The sequence below is a fragment of the Nanorana parkeri genome, unplaced genomic scaffold (assembly GCF_000935625.1).
Source record: "Nanorana parkeri isolate BGI_ZX_2015 unplaced genomic scaffold, ASM93562v1 scaffold429, whole genome shotgun sequence".
Taxonomy (NCBI): domain Eukaryota; kingdom Metazoa; phylum Chordata; class Amphibia; order Anura; family Dicroglossidae; genus Nanorana; species Nanorana parkeri.
This window is the reverse complement of record NW_017306697.1, coordinates 146,652-165,444: the sequence shown is the minus strand read 5'-3', so window position 1 is coordinate 165,444 and position 18,793 is coordinate 146,652. Positions and strand designations below refer to the sequence as shown.

Genomic DNA, 18,793 nt, shown 5'->3' with positions numbered 1-18,793 from the left:
TAATACTAATTTTCCTTCACTGATCCTCTGAGCACAAGTTCTCTTTAATTAACTATTTTGACTTGATACATTACTCCATTGCTGGGAGCCGAGTCCCCCTAGATTATCCCCAGTCTCTCTTTCCCACACTGGTTTTGGGGAGTCCTTATGCCCCCGGATTTAGGAGGAAATCTACTCCCACCATGGGAATCCATTGGATTGGCAGTTGGAGCTTTCTCATGTATGGGTTGGATGCATCCTTAAGAAGGTGGACATCCATTACCCATGTTAAGGATAATTATTTGTTCATATTTCCCTGAGGAAGTAGAAATTGATCCAGGAAAACGTGTCAGGACCTTGAGAATTATCATCATATTTGATATGTTTCATCACTTATTTTCTTCCTGAAAATGTTTCCCGTAGTGTATGTTACAGAGAAGGGTCTGCATCCACTGAGAGAAGGACTGTCCAAGTCATGCAGGAGTGTATTAGAGGCTGCATGGAGATACTGGCATCATGGAGGTGCATGAGAGCGCACTGGAGGCACAGGGGAACTAGATGACATAGGGGCACACTTAGAGACCGATGGGCCCACTAGGAGTCACTTGATGACACAGGGGACAGTTATTGACACAAGAGGAAACTTAGAGACAGAGGGCACACATAGATACAGAGGGCATGCTTAGAGACACAGAGGCACACTTAGAGATACAAGGGGAAACTTAGAAACACAGGGGCACACTTAGAGATCCATGGGCCCACTAGGAGTCACTTGGTGACAGTTATGGACACAAGGGGACACTTAGAGACACAGTCTTAGAGATGAACTGCTGCACTCCTTACCGGAAGCCCTATGTACAAAGGAGGGTGCTATCCTAACCACGGATGGCGCTGTGTATCTTCATATATATAGGAAACGTTACCAGCATACCTATGACTTGTGTCAACAATCCATCATCTTTATTGGTGCAGACTGTCAAATAACAACATTTGGGGGACACACAGGGTCCCCTTCATCAGGTTTTAATATGGTAAAGAGACACAGGGCACACATAGACACAGAGGGCATGCCTAGAGACACGGGGCACATTTAGAGAAACAAGAGAAAACACAGAGACACAGGGGCACACTTAGACACAAGAAGGGGAACACTTAGATACACAAGGGGCACACTTAGAGACAGAAGGGCCCACTAGGAGTCACTTGATTACCCAGGGTACACTTAGACACAAAAGACGAAGTCAACACATAGACACAGAGGGCATGCTTAGAGACACAGGGGCACACTTAGAGACACAGGGGCACACTTAGAGCCACAGATCTTAAGGGACCGTAATATACAGGGGTACGGGTACTCCTAGAATGAGATCCTAATAGGTTGGACTTGATGGACTAATGTCTTTATTCAACCTCAAATACTATGTAACTATGTAAGGGGGGTACACTTAGAGACAAGGAGGCACACATAGAGATACGGAGGCGGCACGCTTAGAGACATGGGGACACACTTAGAGACATGGGGACAATTAAAGACAAAGATGCACACTTAGAGATACAGGGGTACACTTGGAGATACAAGGGGCACACTTAGAGACACAAGGGGGTACACTTAGAGACACGAAACCACACTTAGAGACACGAAGGTGGCACCCTTAGAGACAAGAAGGTGGCACGCTTAGAGACAAGAAGGCGGCACGCTTAGAGATATGGGGGCACACTTAGAGACATGGGGGACAATTAAAGTCAAGGATGCACACTTAGAGATACAGGGCACACTTAGAGACATGGGGGACAATTAGAGACAAGGATGCACACTTAGAGACATGGGGGCACACTTAGAGACATGGGGGACAATTAGAGACATGGGGGACAGTTAAAGACAAGGATGCACACTTAGAGACACAGGGCACACTTAGAGACATGGGGGACAATTAGAGACAAGGATGCAAACGTAGAGAGAAGGATGCACACTGAGAGACATGGGGGCACACTTAGAGGCTCAGGTCTGACCCGGCCTAATACATCAGAAGCTCTGTGTGGCTATTTGATCTCATCTAAAACGGTAGTTTAAAGGAACTCTTGCTTCCAGGTACCATTAAATTGTCCATCTAAAGCTGATGATGATCTTCCATGCTTATCCAATGGTGCCAATACCTTCTGGACCTCAAGCCTGAATTTAATTTGCAGATCTAGAGTTGTACCTTCTCTGGCTGCACGCTTGTTACGGGTCAGCAGAACTGAGGAGATTGAAAGCAGAGACAACCAGGCCACGAACATTTTTAAAAGAAGTTCCGCCCTATTTATTCTCTCTATACAGGTTTCCTAAAAGAAAAATGTATTTATAACGGCGTTCGCCTTTAAAAATAAAAACTGCAGCTCCAGCGCCAATCAGAGTCAAGGGAACAGACGGCATTGTAAGAATGTCATCACTTCGGCTGTTCACCCCTCTGCAAGCAAAAGCGGTACAAGTGTTAATTGATGTTATCGTGATTAACACAATGCACTGGGCTTTTATATATCTCTGACACATACTGCAGTGCTGTACAGAGAACACTGAGCCAGTCACATTATTCTCTGGACAGAGGAGCTTACACTCCAATGCCCCCGCACGGTCACCAACTATTATTATACATTTATATAGCTCTGACATGTACTGCAGTGCTGTACAGAGAACACTATGACAGTCCCATCAGTCTCTTCTGCAGAGGAGCTTACACTCTAATGTCCCCAGCACAGTCACACACTATTATTATACATGTATATAGCTCTGCCATATACCGCAGTGCTGTACAGAGAACACTGAGCCAGTCACATCAGTCTCTACACCAGAGGAGCTTACACTCTAATGTCCCCCCACAGTCACACACTATTATTATACATTTTTATAGCTCTGACATGTACCGCAGTGCTGTACAGAGAACACTATGACAGTCCCGTGAGTCTCTGCACCAGAGGAGCTTACACTCTAGTGTCCCCAGCACAGTCTAGTATTACTATGATTATTATATTGCGTTAATCTTGTATGTCGGTGGGCCTGGCTGCTTTTTTCTCGGTACGATGCCGGTTGGAAGGTGATGTCTCCAGGTGACCTACTTATTCAGAAGAGGAAGATGATCGATGCTGACACAAAGTGTAGCCACAAATTGGATGTGGAGGACAATACTTGTTACCGCCTGTCACTACATATAAGCACAGTTCTCTTTCTAATCAAACGCCGTGTCCTTCTAAGTACCCAAACGGGCTCTCTAATATCCAGGCATCGCCTCGTGCACCGCGCCACAAACAATATCTAAATCGAATGTGTTAGAAGTCACCCCGTACGCTCTTAGATGGTCCCTCCCCTTCTTCCTCCTAATAAGCTCAAAAATAAAATAATAAATAAAAGGAACAGAACACAAAACAAAGAAAAAAAATCATCAAAGCCCCATCACACAGCCTGGAATCAGCCAGGCGTCCTGAGACAATCGCATGTCAGATATGTAGAGATGAAAAAAGGCAAAACAGCAAGGCTTCCGGAACAATGCCGAACAAAGAATATTCTACTTAAAGGGCAAGGGGCTGATAAAACAGGAAGAGCCTTTTATGAAAGAGCTGATTGTGGCATTTACAAACACTCATCAGAAGCCACCTAAATAAAGGGCAAGGAGTGGGCCTGGTTGGATCTAAATACCTAGGTCACCCCCGACTGTAGGCCTGCAGGTCACTTAGATCTTCATTCAAACAGTGCCTATAGATAACAGTGAACAAATGATGCAAAAAATTGTCATGGTTTATTCATTGTCATCAGGGGCGGGATAAGGGGGGGTCTGGAGGGGCTTCTTCCCTAGTCGCAGTGCTTTCACAAGAGAAGGGGATGCTGCATGGCAATTTCCTTTGGACTCCTACCTCAAGCATGGCCTTGGGCTCCTACCTCAAGCATGACTTCGGGGTCCTACCTCTAGCATGGCCTTGGGGTCTGTCCTCTAGCATGGCCTTGGACTCTTACCCCAAGCATGACCTTGGTGTCCTACCTCTAGCATGGCCTTGGGGTCCAACCTCAAGCATGGCCTTGGGCTCCTACCTCAAGCATGGCCTTGGGGTCCTACCTCTAGCATGGCCTTGGGGTCTGACCTCTAGCATAGCCTTGGACTCTTACCCCAAGCATGACCTTGGACTCTTACCCCAAGCATGACCTTGGGGTCCGACCTCAAGCATGGCCTTGAGGTCCGACCTCTAGCATGGCCTTGGACTCTTACCCCAAGCATGACCTTGGGGTCCTACCTCTAGCATGGCCTTGGGGTCCGACCTCAAGCATGGCCTTGAGGTCCTACCTCAAGCATGGCCTTGGGGTCCTAGCTCTAGCATGGCCTTGGACTCTTACCCCAAGCATGACCTTGGGGGTCCTACCTCAAGTATGGCCTTGAGCTCCTACCTCAAGCATGGCCTTGGGGTCCTACCTCTAGCATGGCCTTGGGGTCCGACCTCTAGCATGGTCTTGGACTCTTACCCCAAGCATGACCTTGGGGTCCTACCTCAAGCATGTCCTTGGGCTCCTACCTCAAGCATGGCCTTGGGCTCCTACATCAAGCATGGTCTTGGGGTCCTACCTCTAGCATGTCCTTGGGTTCCTACCTTAAGCATGATCTTTGGCTCCTACTTCAAGAATGGCCTTGTCCTCTTGCCTCAAGCATGGCCTTGTCCTCTTGCCCCAAGCATGGCCTTGTCCTCTTGCCTCAAGCATGGCCTTGTGCTCCTACCTCAATCATGGCATGGCCTTGGGCTCCTACTTCAAACTTGATGCATATAAGGACACAGGTGGTGAAGAATGCAATCCACTGATCCCCTGATCCTAGGCTCACTGCACCCCCACAAGAGAGCACTGCCTTACCCAGGACTGCCTGCTCAGATTCTCCACTTCCCCGTTCAACCCTTCGCTGCCTGCCCGCTCTGACAGCTCAGCTATCTGATATCAATTAAACAGGCTGACAAGACATTAAAGACAGACCTGTCATCCTCTGGTGGTGTAGACATGTACTGAATGGGCACCAGACGAAATGGGTGAGGAAGTCCAAAGAAGTCACTATTAATTAAATCACAAATGAAAAACAGTCAACAGGTTTCAGAGGCAACCACACTCCACCTTTATCAGGGCTTTAAACACTATAGGGAGACTTAAAAGAACCGAAAGGACTGAAACCAAAGGAATCTCTTATTTTGTATGGCTTGGGTTCTCCTATTGGACTGCAGTTACAATGCTCTCAGGCTTGCTATGCACTGAGTCTGTGTCCGCTGATGACCTGTCTTATCATATTTCCAGTGCCATATATCATTTTTTTATCTCAAAACATCTCAAACTTTTCATAATGGGTGACGGGCGGCCAGCTGGATGCGGCTCATTGACTCCAGACTCTTACGACTTATTTTCATTATTCTGGTGCAATAAAATTAAGTTTAAACGCGCAGCGGGCCCCGAGCGAGAACATCACCTCCATCTACCAACAGCTTTTTTTCTTTTTTAAACAAATCCGAACAAGGCATTTGCTAATGGGTCGTTAATTCCCGACAGCTATACTTTTATTACGGTGATCACTAAACTTTACAGTGTCCCAGCTGTTCCAACAAAAGCTTTAAGGCTCTTTTAACGCCACTCTTAACGTGAGGTGGGAGAGAAAGGCTTTCTTCGCGGGCGCTTTCCGCGGGATGAAATCAGTTTCGCTTTGCCTGCCTGGCGAAGGCTCTTTCCATTGTGCTTGTGCCAAACTTTCTTCAGCAGCTGCTGGAAAGCTTCTCAGATCTTCAGAAGCCATTGTTACGCGCCACGAGAGGTAAACGCGCGGGATAAAAAAAGACTGGTGCTCTTTAGGAGGGTAAATGAAAGTCTGCTTTGTGTGCTTATTTTTTTCCTTCCAAAACTAAATATACGGTTGATTGAATACTAAACTGCACCTGCTAAAATGTAGATGTCTTGTATACAAAAGGCCAACGAGATGGAGAACAGATTGCACGCATACTGACGTTGGCTAAAGGACATGTAAACCATAACTGAATGATAGTCAGTTTCCTAAACCCCTTCATGCCAGTAGACATACTGTATATGTGGCAGCATGGAGGTAGGCCTCATTCTCTGCTGCTACTTAAATGCATTGCTGTTTCGTGCTATGAGCATGCTAAACTGTGCCCCCCAGCACTGTGATCAGCCTGTCATTGACAGCTTTTGGTCACACAGTGATGGCTGAGAGTTCTTTGTAGGGTCTCCTGATCACATGACAGCCAATCACAGCCATCACATTATTGGGAACCCCCTGAAAGGGCCATTAGTAAGATGTATAGACACTGTATATCTTAAACATATCGCCATTTACTTTTATAGCATACCTGTTTTCACCTTTTTGCGTCAATGCTGCCCATCTCTTTGCAGCCACTTCCTGTCTACATGCACTCTAGCTAGTGGCAGAACTATCACCATAGCAAGACAAGCGTCCGCTATGGGGCCCGGGGCACAGGGAGTCCCGGCCAGGATGAGGTACAAAGGGATCCCCCTGATGCCGTGGAGGTCGATTGGGTCACTATGGCATCGCAGGCTGCTGGCTGTCACTGGCGGCTGTGAGCAGGAACACGCCGCTGTCTCTATGCAGTGGTGCGTTCCTCCCCATATCCACCAGTGACAGCCAGCAACTTGCGGTGGAGGTGGCTAGGGGCCCGACGGCCGCAGCGGAGGAGGAGCAAGAGGCTAGGCCTGGCTACTGTGCAGGAGGCAATGTCCGCCCGCAACCTAGGAGTAGATGGGGCCAGGCAGTGGAGAAGGCTGACAGTTGATCGGAGCTGACAGGTAAGAGGTGTGCAGGGGTGTGACCAGACCACCTAAGACGCTGCAAAGCCCACCATAGAGAGTCTATGGTGGTCTCTGCAGGGTCACTCTCAGGTGGGCTGTGTGGGATCTCAGGTGGGCTCTGCAAGGGGTGAAACTAGAAATCCCAAGGCCCAATACAAGATTTTGCTATGGGGCCCTGTGATTTTCTAGTTACGCCCCTGGCTCTAGTGATTGCTGCCTGACAGTGATGACAGTGGACCATGTCTACATAATGTGTGTTGAAAATGTGTCTTGTAGTCTCCATTGAAAGTCCATGTGTCGGTGACAACACAAGAGCACAACTGGGAGACAAAACCAGAGCATTGATACCCAATAACTGGAGGTACATGAAAAGGGGGCCTTCATGGCAGGATCACCAGGTAATATTAGTGCCTGGGTGTCTGTTTTTATTAAGAAATATAAACTATGGGTGGCATGAATGAGCCTTTGGACATCCTAACACAGCTATGAATTTAATCCAATAATAACAGCAACCAGACATGGAGCTTTTGTGGTTCACTCAACGGGTAAGCTGAAAAGTTTTTTTGTGGAGTAAAAAAATAAATTAAAAAAACTCCATGGACTACTAGTGGTGCTCATTACAGGGCCATGCCACCTGGAACTGATATTTCTGTTATAAATGTAACCTGCTACCCTTGTATGTTCCAGCTACTCATGATACATTCTCCAGATTATAAAATAGATTTTAAAAATCTAGCAGAGATGCTGAGAACCCCTCATAATGACTCCAGCAGATATGCAGATCTGAGAGGTCAAGAGTAGAACTCTCAACAATAAGGAGAATGATAAGAAACCATTAGAGGGTTATTTCATTAGGGATATCACTTATTGATCAACTCAGTGATAATCAGCTTATAGAAGGTGAAAAGCAGTCTCATCTCTCACCAGGCACAACAGACTCGACTTGAAAACAGTGATCCTTATCCCTGGTGTTGCTGATATATGCAAGTATGTGCTTTCAGCAAAGGGAGAACCTTTCATTGCTTGCAAAGATTTACACCCTGTGGCCTAAAGTATATGGGACTCCACTCCAAAATGATTGAGTTCAAGTGTTTTTAGTGAAGAGGACTGTTAATGATATATCATAAAAGACATTTAAGACAACTGTGCACTTGTGGTAACAGATTGGTGAGGGCCCTTTTCTGTTCCGGCATGACTGTGCTCCTATGTACAAAGCCATTTCCATAAAGATATACACTGAGTGGCCAGATTATTATGACCACCCCATCAGTACTTCGTTGGGCCACGAGATGACTCCACGAGATGACTTTGTTGGGCTGCCTCGTGACTCCACGAGATGTTGGAAGGTGATGCGAGGAATCTGACACTGCACTGTTGCCCTTCTGTTGTCTTGTACCAGTCTTGCCCCTCCCCCGTTCTGCCCTAACATTGACTAGTCGCTGACGGCCACAATTCGCACGTTCAGACCCAGATTTTCGGCTGACAGTCCGGTCTTTAAACACTTTAACAACAGCTGCTCTTGAACATTTAACGAATTCTGCTGTTTTGCTGATACTCGCTCCATGGCTCCGAGCGCCAACAATCATCCCACGTTCAAAGGCTGTTACATTGCGTTGTTTCCCCGTATCTTCAGAAACAAAGGGGCGAAGGGGTTTCTTCTCAGTTAGATCTGTCAGGGTCTGGAACTCACTGCCACATGCTGTGATTTGGAATCATTCAAGAGGCGATTTCCTCAGGGACCGTAATATACAGGGGTACAAGTACTCTTAAGAATGAGATCACACAGGGACCTATACATATTACACACCAATAGGACCATATACACATACACAAATAGGTTGGGCTTGATGGACATATGTCTTTATTCAACCTCAAATACTATGTAACTATGTCCAGTCGCCTTGACTTATTTTTTACAGATACACTTGAAAGTATAGAGTTCTGTTTGGCCACCAGTAAACTTGTGATTTGCCCATACAAAAAGCTGAAGCCTGAGCTGCAACACAATGTTAATGATTTGATTTGAACTCTGTTGGCAATTCATCACAAACAGCAAAAGGTACACAGAAAAGGTACAATGCAAAAATAGCTCCCCGCAAGCACTGCGGCATGATTGAAAGATTGTAAAATTCTGTTTCATCTCTAGACGTATCTTTGTGTTTTGATCTGAAGCCACAAATGTGATCAAGTCACTTTAAGGAGTAAGCAGAGTCTACACAGATCTTGGGACCACATTTTTGCCTCTGGTCTAGCAGGATGGGATGAGGCTTAGACAGCGGAGCGCATCATTAGAAACTGAGAGATTGGAGGGAATAAATAATGTATAAACACCTGCATACTACATGCAGCAAGACAGACTAACGAGATCATTGTTAGCAGGAAACAGCGGAGGTCAACAATCCGAAAGTAATGGGGATTTATTATGTCTTTCTTAATTTCATGTTCAATTTGTTGGATTAACGTGTCCATCACTGGCCAAAACATCCATCTTTCATTTATAATAGATATGGAGGAAAGGACGATAGAGAGAGGAAGGAGGCAAAAGGGAGAGAGGAAAAGGAAGATGGAGAGAGACAAGAGAGAGAGGAGAGAGAGGAGGGAGAGTTTGTTTTTGCCCCAGCTGCTCCTTTGCAGTTTCCATTCCCGCTCTAATTTGGCTCACGTTTCTGAGCCCTTGGTCCAGCTCCCAAAATTTAATATTTTGAGGGCATGTGTTGATGTAATTAGCCTCAAACATGATTATTAAGCATAGCCAATGACTCATGCCACAATATCCTAAGACCAGCTGCTAATGACTCTGCCTTGCCCAATTCAAATGTGGGTCACGGTTTCTTACACAACACTGGCACATCGATAAAAAAAAATAAAGAGGGAAAGAAAGTAATTTTTTTTATGATACTAATAAATCTGCAGCCTGGTCATAATTCTGAATGAACTTCCCATTAGTAAAGATGGATTAGCGGGTGTCAATTTGGGGCTATATTTCATCTTAGACGTTTGAAAAATGAGCTTTCAAGTTTGTAACAAGACCACGCTTTTAATATAAAAACCCATAAGGAAAAGATTTTTTGCACCAATTAAAATGATTTTTTGTATTATTCTATGAGTAAGAGTTCTCCCTGTACTGGATAATAATGAGGATATTACAAAGGGACCATATAATTAAAGTAGAGCCCTGGCCTCCCATTAAAAAAATGTGACACTCAACAATAAGTGCATCTGCACTTACAGTTTTCTCCTAGTCACTCTGCAAAGTCCCACAAATACCTGTTGGTCCTCCTGTCAGGTAAGTCCACCTAATGCAGCTTTCTGTGGTGAAGAGCAACAATGAAGCACTGCTCCTGAATTCGGCTGGTACAGCTCCGTGCAGCGTGCACGGCCGTATCGGTCAGCTACCGGGAAGGACAGGTGCTGAGTGTGATTAGTACGCAGCCCCCATCCTTCTCTATGGTAGTATGTGGCAGTACGCGGCCTACACTCACCCGACCTGCACGTCGGTGCGGATGTCCGTACTTGTACGCTGACAGGGTGGATCCTGTCTGCGTCCGAGCCGGGACACCCGCACCTGTACGGACCTGCACTTGGGGTGAGCGTAGGGCGGCGTACGGCCGTGTACTCCCATAGAGAAGGACAGGGGCTGCGTACTAATCACACGCAGCACCTGTCCTTCCCGGGAGCTGCCTGATACGGCCATGCACGGAGCTGTAAGTGCCGGCCTTTTCTCGTGTGAATGAGGCCTAACAGTGGGACGTGGCATGCTAAGGAGTCACAAGCATGTAGCTTGTCAATCAGCATAGGGCCACTCCTAACCCCACCAAGTGCTTTCTGGAACTACCTCTACACAGATTTAAGAACATTTGGCCTCTTCCTTTCTTTATTCTACTATATCTTATCCCCTGAAGAAACAATTTCATAACTTTCCCCATTAATATTAATTGTACGAAACCATGGTGACCGAATGCATTTGCAAGTGATTAAACCTTACTTTGCTATTTTACATATACTGCAGATAAATCTTGGACATTTAAATACAATTTTAAAATAATATTATTTCCTTAAAGTTTTTAAATGAATAAAGGAAGGTAAAAGTTTACGGGGTCACAAAGTCAATGTCTGAATGCCATAAGCCAAATATACCAACCTTAAGTAGATCGTAGTTCTGAATTCCATTCTTGCCCACATCCGGGTCAATGGCGGATGGCACAGAGTATCGAGAGTTGACGGCGGTGTTTTCCGGGATGGAGATATTGATGACCGTGGAGGGGAAAAGTGGAGCGTTATCGTTGATGTCTTCGATCAAGAACCGGATCTTGACCAACCTGAAGACCTCGTCGGGTAAAACGGCAACCTCCACCTCATAAAAGCACTTGTTTTCTGTAAATATCCCAGCGCAAAGCTTCTCGCGGTCTATCCGGTTGGAGGTGGTGAAAATTTCACCAGTGTTCTCCTCGACCCGTACCAAGGGGACATCGCCGGTCTTGTAGACCAGCTTAAACTGGAGAGGGGTGGAGAGAGCTATATCAGGGTCGAGGGTTAGGTTTAGGTCCCGTAACAAGTTTCCAATGGATATATTTTCGCCCTGTTCCTCGCGTATGATGTAATTCTTCTCCTGAGCACCAGACTCATAGACTATACAGGCTATTAACACCGCCAAAAGGTAGGTCCCTGATAGTAAGTCCATCTCCAGATCGATTCCTCAGATATCCCACCTGAAAAAAAGAAATTTATAGGAATTAGTACGACTGGATTAAGATAGCTAAAAAGAAAAACAGGGCAAAGTTACACAACTGCATACATCTATATTGATGCACTGTTATTAATCCTCTCAGTCCTTAATCGGGATAGTGCATGGCACCTTTTACTAGTCACTAGCACCCTCAGAATTAGTTGCAAATGTTATGCATTTGCTAAATTTAGAATAGGAGGTACACTATTTGGCAATTTGTGGCTACTTGACCATCACACCTAAATGCATTTGTTGGACATCCCGTTCCAAAACCATGGGTATGACTGTAGAGCAGTCCCCCTCCTAGGTGCTATAACAGACTGCACTCTTCAAGGAAGGCTTTCCACAAGATTCTGGAGGGTGTCTGTGGGAATTTGTGCCCATTTGTGAGGTCACTAACTGATGTTGGATGAGAGACCTGCCTCACAAGCGGAATTACAATAAATCCCGATGGTGTTCAGTAGGATTGAGATCAGAGCTCTGCGCAGAACACTAAAGTACCTCCAACCAGGGGTGTCCCGAGGTCGGGTGTTACCCAGGAGTGGGGACCGGGTGACACCCCACCATGACGTGATAGCGCATGCGCGGCTATCTAATTGAGAGAGGAGGGCACATTCACCCGCCGGGTCCCCTCCTCTCTCCTGACACTGTCGGGCTCTCGGTCCATGACCGGGTGCCCGACTTTTTAGAGGGGGTGACACCAAAATGACTGTCAGTCATTTTGGTATCACCTCTCCAATGGTGTCACCCGAGTGCAGGCCTCACCCCCCCCTTGTGACGCCACTGCCTCCAACACCAAACTGGTCAAGCCATGTAATTATGGAGCTGGCATTGTACACAGGGGACAGTCATGCTGGAACACAAACTCTTACCACAATGTTGGGATGGAATTGCCTTTGTATGTTGTACTATTTACAGTTCCCTTCACTAGAAACACCTGAACTCAATCACTTGGAGGGGGCTCCACATACTTTTAATCATATAGACCAGGGATGGCCAAACTCCGGCCCTCCAGCTGTGGTGAAACAACAAATCCCATGATGCATCTCTCTCCGGGAGTCATGTCTGCGGCTGTAAGAATCTTGCAAAGCCTCATGGGATTCGTAGTTCCACCACAGCTGGAGGGCCGCAGTTTGGCCATCCCTGATGTAGACGGTGTGAAGGTCAGGAGGGCACAAACTTTTAACCATATAGTGCATGTCTACAGCTGGATATTTGCCATGCTAACGCCGCCGCACCCTTATAGTTGGATATCAATAATAAGTCACAAAGCATCTGAACATGAACGGACAATTCTCAGAAGAAAGAATTCCAGGCAAACATTTCCCGAATTGCTAGGTTGGCATATCCGTCCTCTTAATTCTCCCAGAAAGCAGCAGTTTTTTTCTCTAGCTATAAAGTAAATCCAAAGTCTAATGCAGCTTGTGTTGTCACCTATGATCAGACCTATCCAATGAAAAATAATTTACACTGAGATTCCTGACTACAAGACTATTTCTTAGCAGGCAGCAACCTCAACATACTTCTAATCAGACAGTAGGCTCACTCCACAAAGCTAACAAACCCGGATAAGAATCCTTATTCTAAAAAAAGATGGCAGGAATATTCGGCTGAAATTGGAAAGTCACAGGGCTGAGAATTAAGAGTCTTGTGTAAAGCTTCGTGAATTGAGTCTAGTGTGCGTTGGCCATTCCGAAGAGTCTATCTACATTTATTATATTTATACAACAAAAGCCATTACGCAGTGCTGATATTATGATACATTTATATAACTCTGACATATACCGCAGTGCTGTACAGAGATCACCGAGCCAGTCACTTCAGTCTCTGTACAGAGGAGCTTACACTCTAATGTCCCCCCCACAGTCACACACTACTATTATACATTTATATAGCTCTGACATACTGTATACCGTAGTGCTGTACAGAGAACACTGAGCCAGTCACATCAGTCTCTGTACAGAGGAGCTGACACTCTAATGTCCCCCACAGTCACACACTATTATTATTATACATCTATATAGCTCTGACATATACCGGAGTGCTGTACAGAGAACACTGAGCCAGTCACATCAGTCTATGTACAGAGGAGCTTACACTCTAATGCCCCCCCACATTCACACATTATTATTATACATTTATATAGCTCTCACACAGTCCATAGTGATGTAAAGAGCAGACTGAACCAGTCACATGAGTCTCTGCACCAGAAGAGCTTACACTCTAATGTCCCTCCGAGTCACACACACTAATAGTATACATTTATATAGCTCTGACATATACCGCAGTGCTGTACTGAGAACACTGAGCCAGTCACATCAGTCTCTGCAGCAGAGGAGCATACACCTCCCCCCACAGCCACACACTATTTCATTGCTCTGATCTAGTCCATAGTGATGAACAGAGAACCCTGGGCCAGTCACATCAGTCTCTGTAACAGAGGAGCTTGCACTCTAATGTCCCCCCACAGTCACACACTATTATTATACATTAATAAAGATTTATATAGCTCTGGCATATACCGCAGTGCTGTACAGAGAACACTGAGCCAGTCACTTCAGTCTCAGCACCAGAGGAGCTTACAATAATTGTAGATTAAATACAAAGTCCAGCAGCAAGTGTGGATCTCTGTTGAAACAACTGCAGCGAGTGCGCATATCTGGGAACAAAAATGCAGCTATAAAAAAAAAAAAAAAACTGTTCCAGGACCACAGAGAGGAGCCACCCTTAAATTTTACAGACTACATATCCTGAGACTCTCCGACAGTAAGTCCATCAGAGCAAATAATTCCCAAATCTTTGCTGGCGTCACTTTACCCCGAGCGCCCTCTTTCTCGTCTGTCCAATGGTGGGATGTAATTGCCAGGCCGGAGACTGACTGGCACTCTTTGGTTATTACCCAGAAGACTTCTTTTCCTACTAATTTCCTAAGAAAATGTCTTGATTGCTGCTAGTGTGAGCACGGAAAACAAGCAAAAACAGATGTGCATGACAACGCCGTTCCTTCTCCACCATGCAATCGCAGAAATCCAGTCCCCCACTGGGCGCTCTGACATATCTGCTGTGGCTTAGAATATAAAAATAATCTTTAATATTCATCTGCACTGACAATGCTATCAGTTGCCAGCGTTGTACGCGGTGCTCGGTGATAAAAGGCAGGTTTGTCATAAGACCTCATTTTTTTGTAGCTATGGGGAATAAATTGTTATAAATATTAATAAGGGTGTTCAAGATTCCTACATGATGGTGGAGTCCAACAAGGAGAAGTGCCGGGTAGAATATAGAACATTTCCAAACGCACGTCACACCTTCCAAGCTCCATGAGCGGCTGGCTGTAAAGCCAACTGAAAGTTTATGTAAAGGATCGGTCCATCCAGGTGGGATATTGTAGTTGCAGCTGAGGCCTGGTGTGCTTATAAGCCTTAGATGATCCAACAGTAAGATCTCCTGGCTATCATTTCCAGCTGTGTTCAACCGCATGGCAGCTTTAGGTATTCCCGTCCACCTTTGTATGTTCCAACCTCCCATGTGGATACCCTGCCCACCTTTGCTTTCTTTTCCCCAGCTACCTGCTTTAAAATCCATCAGGGATGGTGGAAATGGATTTTGGGCCATCTTTGCTGTTGGTTTGCCTTTACATATAATAAAACTTTTAGGACTTTAGATTTATGGCGTGGTGCTTTAGATCACCTTTTGGTCCCTGGATTCCCTTCAAGTCCAGTTGAAATTTCACTGCACTCCTTACCAGTATCAGTACTCCTTACCAGACGTGACTGTGGATTCCCTCTGAGATGCCAAAGGGATAGGCTCTAGAGCAAATTAGCCACAGTATTTGTATTTCTTCAATGAGGGACGTTACCCGGAAAGCCCCATTTTGGAGTTAGCACGAAACAGTTTTGGCTTTGGAATATCTGCAATATCAACTAAGTGGACTGACCCAAATGTTGTATGGGAAGGGTTAGAACAGGCATTGGCAATCCCACACATATGTGCCTTGGTGGACACAGGATGCTGTTTGCACTGGCACTCACTTCCTTTGGATGTATCTGACATGCTTAATCTTACTGCTAACCATAACTCTAATGCTGTCCCTAACACTACCCTTAACCATAACCCTAACGATATTCCTAACACTAACCATAACCCTATCAACAAGACTATCCCTAACACTAACCATAACCCTAACGCTATCCCTAAAACTATCCACAAGGCTATCCCTAACCCTAACTATAATGCTATCCCTAACACTATCAACAAGCCTATCCCTAACACTAACCCTAACGCTATCCCTAAAACTATCAACAAGGCTATCCCTAACCCTAATGCTATCCCTAAAACTATCAACAAGGATATCCTTAACACTAACCCTGAACCTAAAACTATCCCTAACACTATCAACAAGGCTATCCCTAACACTAACCATAACCCTAACGCTATCCCTAACACTGCCAACAAAGCCATCCCTAACACTAACCATAACCATAACCCTAACACTTTCCCTAATACTATCAACAAGGCTATGCCTTATACTAACCCTACTGCTATCCCTAACACTATCAACAAGGCTATACCTAACACTAACCCTAAACATAACCCTAACACTATCCCTAACATTATCAACAAGGTTATACCTTACACTAACCATAACCCTAATGCTATCTCAAACCCTAACCTTAACTCTAAGACTATGCCTAACACTAAACTAATAAAGCTACCACTAACTATAACCCTAACACAGTGTCCGTAATACTAACCCTAACCATAACACTATTCCTAACCATAACCCTAAGGAAAAATCTATTCTTAACATTAATCCTAAACCTAACACTTATCCTAACCATAAGCCTTACTCTAACCATAACCATATGCACTTACTATAGCACTAAGCATAACCACATCAGAATCCCTAATACTAACCCTAAGCATAATCCTAATGCTGTCTCCAGCACCAACCATAACCCTAATGATGAAGCTATTCTTAACATTAACTCTAACCCTAAAATTATTCAAAACCACACTATCCCCTAATCCTAAACATATCTGTAACTGTAACCGTAACCACAATTCTATCCTTAGCACTAAACATAACCACAACACTATCCCTAATACTAGTAACCCTAATGCTATCTCCAGCACCAACTGTAACCCTAATGATAAAGCTATTCTTAACATTAACTCTAACCTTAAAACTAATCATAACCACACTATTCACTAACCCTAACCATACCTGTAACTGTAACCATAACCACAATTCTATCCTTAGCACTAACCATAACCACAATGCTATTCCTAATACTAACCCTAAGCATAACCCTAATGCTATCTCCAGCACTAATCATAATCCTAGCGCTATTCCCTATATCCCTAATGATAACCCTATGGTAATAAAGAAACTGAGCATGACATTGTGATCACATGGATTTGCTGATAAACGAATGATTAGGATCAGGGTCAGGGCTGGTACTATTTATCAACAAAGCCAGGTCTGACATGGTGATCACATCTATTTCTTAGAAAACAATGTATTTTTTTTACATGTAGTATTTATTGGAATTTCAAAACAGATACATTTGAAAAACCGTCACAGTAGCATGTCTTTACAGGCCTAATACATGTGAATGACATATATGGACTACGGTACCATACTGTGGGATTCAACGTAAAAATAGAAAAACATCTATGACAAAAGTAATTTTTTACTCTAGAATTTTTTTTTACCTAAATTTTAACACAATTTTGGCAAAAATTTTACTAAGACAATGAATGGTATTGTCACCGAAAACTCTGTGTTCATCTGTAGTGATCACCGACTCCCAACATAGCTTCCCAAGTATACCAACAGAATCACCTGACACTGGCGGCGGCATAACAATACTAGAGAGCTCCCCCACTGCACAGCAAAACCCGCTAACCTCAATGAGCGCAAATTACCGGGAAGCTGAACGCATAGAGGCTGACACTTGCAAAACACAAAGCAGTCTATTACGACCGCTTTGACACTTTGCCGCTTTTTATTAAATTAGCCCCGGTAATTTTGCCCCGGCTCGGTGTCACCCTCTTCCAATGCACGAGGCCTACGAACCCCCGGCCTGAAACACAAAACACACGCAGGTATCTCATTGATTTTCAAAACGTCTCTGATTAGTATGCTGCTAATGCACTAAAAGCTCTTAAGCCATTACCATTTCCCCGCCACTTATCTGCAATTTATCGCCTTTCACCTGGGAACCTATAGAAAATGCAAAGAACTGCTGAAACGCTGCACAGTCTGTAACATCAATCAAAGGAGAGACGCGGGGGGAGAACTAAAACTGGGTCTGCCAGGCGTTATATAGGCTCGCCGGCATTCCTTTAAATTTAAAGGAATGCTCCAAACAGAACGGAAAATCCATCTGTAACCATGATAAAAGGAAGCCAATGTCAATTATTCTATTCTTTCTTATTATATGTTTTTGCTTTATGATACCAGCAAATATTGAGGTATTACCTCTGGCTCAAATAACAGCCAACCAACCAACCAAAAGCTCTTGTTTGTTTTGAGGCTTTTTAAGGTGAACCTGTATTCCATTTTGAGCTTTTAGAGTCTATTACCTTTATTAGCCAGGGGAGCCTCTTCTGTGATGGTTGAGCATTCGGTAGTATTTAGCCATGAAGAAGTCAGGAAGATAGGGGCATGGGCAAAGTATTGGAGCTTTTAAGGGGTGTGGCTTGCTAGGGACATACCATTGCACTAAACTGTGGAATTTAGGGTTTTCCTCTCTAAACCAGACAGTTCAGGATTTTTACTGAGCAAAGTGTCCACTGGATGTTGTACATAATGGACCACACTGCACCCTACAGTGCTTAGTGTAATTGTAGGCCCTGCTGATTCATGCTCTGTGTGTTTTAAGAGAGTTCTAGAACTGGCTGCTGTGTAACTGAAACATATAAAACATGTCTGATGGCTTTATTCATAAATACACTATATGGCCAAAAGTATGTGAACCCGCTTCAAATTCTTGAGTTCAGTTGTCTCCATTGAGGGGTTCCGTTAATACTACAGCATACAAAAACATTGTAGACAATTGTGCTCTTTCAATCTTGTGGTAACAGTTTGATGAAGACCCTTTTCTGTTCCACCATGACTGTCCCCTGTGTACAAAGCCAGCTCCATAAAGACATGAGGTGACCAGTTTGGTGTAGAGAAACTGGAGTGTCTTGCACCAAGCCTTGACCTCAACCCTACTGAACACCTTTGGGATGAATTGGAATGCCACTTGTGAGCCAGATCTTCTCAG

General features: G+C 44.7%; 1 protein-coding gene across 1 annotated transcript in view; it reads right to left on the bottom strand.

Moving 5' to 3' along the window:
• LOC108789903 (protocadherin-11 X-linked-like) overlaps positions 1-18,793 on the bottom strand; it is a 228,154-nt gene that overhangs the window by 76,921 nt on the left and 132,440 nt on the right. Inside the window, exon 2 of the mRNA XM_018560050.1 lies at positions 10,932-11,499. Within this exon, the coding sequence (XP_018415552.1) occupies positions 10,932-11,471 (540 nt within the window). The 5' untranslated portion in view covers positions 11,472-11,499. The remainder of the gene's footprint in view (positions 1-10,931; positions 11,500-18,793) is intronic.